This window comes from Nicotiana sylvestris, chromosome 4 (genome assembly GCF_000393655.2).
Source record: "Nicotiana sylvestris chromosome 4, ASM39365v2, whole genome shotgun sequence".
Classification (NCBI taxonomy): domain Eukaryota; kingdom Viridiplantae; phylum Streptophyta; class Magnoliopsida; order Solanales; family Solanaceae; genus Nicotiana; species Nicotiana sylvestris.
In genome coordinates, this window is record NC_091060.1 from 86,462,374 (window position 1) to 86,466,685 (window position 4,312).

The 4,312-nt window shown below is 33.1% G+C and overlaps 1 protein-coding gene across 1 annotated transcript; it reads left to right on the forward strand.

The window, feature by feature from the left end:
- The first annotated feature begins 210 nt into the window (after positions 1–210).
- Positions 211–3,388, forward strand: LOC104249150 (early nodulin-like protein 3). The gene is made up of 4 exons (XM_009805527.2): positions 211–592; positions 697–812; positions 1,040–1,426; positions 3,055–3,388. Exons 1-4 carry the CDS (start codon positions 454–456, stop codon positions 3,115–3,117), a joined length of 705 nt encoding a protein of 234 aa, XP_009803829.1. The 5' UTR covers positions 211–453; the 3' UTR covers positions 3,118–3,388.
- Positions 3,389–4,312: the final 924 nt, after the last annotated feature.

Here is a 4,312-nt window from a genome sequence, read left to right on the forward strand (position 1 = left end):
CCCCATCATCACTCATAACTCATCACCATCTACCCAAAATCATCATAATTCCATGTTCCACTTTTCCTTAAAAGAAAGCATCTTTTCATTTGTTAAATATTTATTTTCCGCAGACAAAATCATTCCAACTTTTACTGTAAAAACTCAAAAAAAATAAAATTAAAAAAATTACTATAGTGCTAATAAATACACATTCCCCAAAATTTCAATATCTGTACACCATTCAAAACTCTCTTCCCGTGAAAAGCCCAACACATCTGACAACTCTCTTTAACACCTCTCTAGCTCTCCATTTTTCTCTTTCTCTGTGTATTTATACTTTTCTGTATCACTCTCTTTTTCCTCCATTATTTTGGATTCTTGAGCTCAAAAAGATAGTATTAAAGCTTACACTAATTGTTACTCTCTTTAATTCTTTCCTCACTTAGGACTAAGAATTTAGCACCAATTTTCATGGGACTTGTCTCAATGTTTTGGGTGTTTTTCTTCATTCTTGGAAGTGTAATTTTTCAGCTTTCTCAGAGTGCAACTGTAGTGGTTGATGGAGTTTCAGAATGGAAAAACCCAACTGTCCAAATTGGAGATTCCATTAGTAAGTACTAGTAGTCATTCAGTTATATATGAGCTATTTTGCTGTTATTGGTAGCTTTTGACTTGGACCAAAATATCCTTTTGTTTCTGTTTTTTATTTTTCAGTATTCCAGCACAAGTATCAGTACAATCTCTACATTTTCCAGAACCAGAATGCCTTCAATGTCTGCAACTTCACTCAAGCTACACTTCTCACTAAATCTGATTCCAAGTCTTATACTGTAAGTTCCTCTTTCAGTTCCTGTTCAAGTGTGTGTGTGTGAATGCTACTAATTTCTTCAACATAGAGAGTTATCTCAATTTCTCCATAATTTCAAGATTCAAGCTTCAATTTCTTCAACTTTTTAAGATTTACGGCTAGAATTCAAAAGACTGTTAAAAAATCAGCTAAAAGATTTGATCTTTTTAAAATTTTCTGATGAATTTAATTCTGTTAAAATGAATGCAGTGGCACCCATCAAGACCAAGTTTATTTTACTTCTCATTCAACAATGGGTCCAATGCAGCATGTTTACAAGGCCAAAAGCTAGCAATTAAGGTCTCTCTTTCAACTCCGGCGCCGGAACAGCCACCGGCGGGAGCTCCACCGGTGATATCTGGTGGCGTTGTGTCATCATCTCCGGCATACCCATGGCCGTTTCAGCCGCGAGAAACCACTTCCCCTAGCCCTGCACCTAGTGCATTATTTCCTGCAAATGGGCCAATGTTGCCGGAAAAAGGTGGTGATATTCCGTTTATTAATAGCAATCCGGCGGTTCCTTTGCCCACCGGTGAAGTGGACTCTGCTACTATCCGCCCTTTGACTACTTCTGGTTCTGCTCACCCTATAATGCAGGTAATTATAAAATTGATATCCTCCTTTGGTCTTATTTTACGTGATGCTATTTGACTGAAAATATTGTTACTCCATATAGTTTGACTTGTATGTTATATTAATAACTTTAAGCTCTCAGGATAAAGAATAATTAATTTGAGATGAGTTTATTCCTGTATTTGGTTGGGATAAAATCGTGGTATAACTAATCTCGATATTAGTTATTCTGGGATTTTAGTATTTTTTTTTATCTCTATGAGCTATGAGAGGGTGAGATAACTAATCCCGGGATAATCAATTACTCGTATGAGATAACGTGTTTCCGTACCAAACCCCTAACAGTGTAAAATCACTAACCTGCTATTACATGTTAAAATTAGGTCGTTGAGAAGTAGTTATTGGTAAATATCTATGATAAAATTACTAACTTGCTATTACGGGTTAAAATTAGTTAATAGTTTTTAAAAAAAATTACATTGTCCGTTTGATATAGTAAAATACTAAATCGATAGGGGTAAGTTTTACGTACACAATACCTTCCCAGATGCACTTGCGAAATTACAACGGATATCAATGGATATGTTGTTGTTGTAATAAATCCTACATTGATAGTAATGAAAGAAAATGTTAAAGGTAATAGTTAAAACACAAAATTATTATTACATCAACACGAGATATGTGGAATATATTGGAAGTCTTAAAAATTTGTAAAAGTTGTGAACACTTAGATAATATTATAAATAGAAAGATGATGAATACTATTTTGGAACGTCTCAAATGAGATACTGTTGCCTACATTGGAATAGAGAGAGTAATTGAGTTTGGTTTCAAAAGAAAATGGAGCAAATTAGTTGAGCTCATTTGGATAGTGAATAAGATAGGTTTAAATTTGTTGCTTAGAAGACAGACTTTGGTAAAGTTGGACGTAATGACATTAATTCTTGTTAAGGTGTAGTGTATCTTGAAGTAGTAGTGAGTCATGTCAAAAAAAGTAAAAGGTAAAAGAAAACAAAAGGAAGAGGTTGTAAAGTTGGTTAGGATTAGGGAAGAAAGTGCTTGCTTTATTTGATTTTGCAATTCAGAAATTACTTTTATTGCTTTTAAAAGAGGAAATTTTGGACTTTCTTCGGTCTGACTGCCTCGCTTTTTTATTTTCTTCCTTTGTTTGTTTCGTATTTTTATTTGAAGAAAATACTTGATATATACTTCTATTTTGGAACATTTAAACGTATAAACCATGTTTAGCAACAAAAAAAAACCCTATAAACCATAGTAATCAATGATTAATTTTGTTATCTAAAATCCTAAATCTACTAAAGAATATTAGTTAAGTTTGGTCTTGTTTTTTCCTAATCCAAAAAAATGTGATTATAAAATATGTCTATGGGGGCAAAAAAATTAACCATTTTCGGGAAAAAAATGGAGAACAAAAACATTTTGGGAGAAATATTCATTTTTAAAACAGAAGTAGAGAAACAGTTAAGAGACTGATAGATTACAATAAAAGTGAGAGCTGTTACTTTTATTCCTTGCTAAGTACAATAAGGAGGCTGATGATGGTGGTGTTGATTGGATTCATTATTTCCCATTTATTGTTAATCTTTTTTGTACATTTATTTAATTTTGGGGCTTGGAATTTGGAAATGCAGGTGGTGGGGTTTTCAGCAATTCAAAAAGCTTTGTGCTGTGCAATTTTCTTAATGCTGCTTTAGACAATGCAAAAGGAGAGAAAGAAATCTTTGCAATTCAGTATTATTATTATTATTATTATTATTATTATTATTATTATTATTATTATGTAAAAAGAGAGAGTCCACTCTGGGGATGTAGTTTTGAATCTAAAGTAGTGTTAAAGGGGGTGATGATCATCATGATTAGGTCCATGTAGTATTAGTATTAGCAGAGTAATATTTTGTAAGTATAATATTTCTATCCTTTGACCCTACTTTGGAGTCATTTATTAGCTTTTTCTTCTTCTCTTAATTTCGGTACGTAATCATTTCACTCTTTTCGGTTATTTCAAGCCCTCCTTACTCCTTAATATGGACTTCAAAGTAATCATGCTCCAATTTGAAGTTACTGGAGGCCAAGAACGTAACATGTGTAAAATCTATAAAACTCATATGTTCGAGGGATAAAAGAACTTCCTAGCGGAAATATAAAGAGTAAGTTGTGTACAATACACACACCTATTCTTTTATATTGATCTTTTATTTTAGTTTTCGTGTTGCATTGTAATATTTGCTTCTTCCAACATCATCACCATGTAGTAATTGTTAGTAATCGGTATTATTATAATATACTATGAAACAATAAATTTCCTGTAGCAAAAATAGAAACAGGAAAAACAGTAGTAAAGCAGAAATGTAAATAATCAGAAAAAGAATCTGAAAATCTATTTCGGAATAAAATCGAGCTCACTGAATGCATAGTGTGTCCTTAAGAAATTTAGTACCCAAGGTGTTGGAATATTATCCTCCCATGATAGAACAGTTTAACTTACCAGAGTATCGGTGCTAAAAACGCTGGTAAACAACGAACCAATTAATGACCGTAAATCACACTGGAATTTATTTGTACGGAAGAAGGAGAGGAAGTTTTGAAAATTTCGTAAGGAAAGATTCTGGGATCAATTGCAACCTTTCAGAAACAACCATGGCTGTTGGAACAGACGGGAACGTTCAAAATATTCCGAGAAAATATAATTCAAAATAATCTGGGAAAGAAACGGACCGGGTCATGTCGCGCATGGGTCCTAGGTTTTTCCGAGTTGATTATTTGTTAATTAATTAAATAATTAAAAGAAACTTTGTCTAAAAAGATTAATCAATCAATTGATCTTTGACCGAAGCCGAAGCCGAATCCGAGGCCGAGCCAAGGGACGACGCGATGCTTACCTTCTTTCAA

What these genes read in the sequence shown, in the direction of transcription:
- LOC104249150 (XM_009805527.2), top strand. Translation starts at nt 454, where the DNA reads ATGGGACTTGTCTCAATGTTTTGGGTGTTTTTCTTCATTCTTGGAAGT. An exon ending in CCAAATTGGAGATTCCATTA is followed by an intron (nt 593 to 696) that starts GTAAGTACTAGT and finishes TTTATTTTTCAG; the next exon opens with TATTCCAGCACAAGTATCAG. An exon ending in CTGCTCACCCTATAATGCAG is followed by an intron (nt 1,427 to 3,054) that starts GTAATTATAAAA and finishes TTGGAAATGCAG; the next exon opens with GTGGTGGGGTTTTCAGCAAT.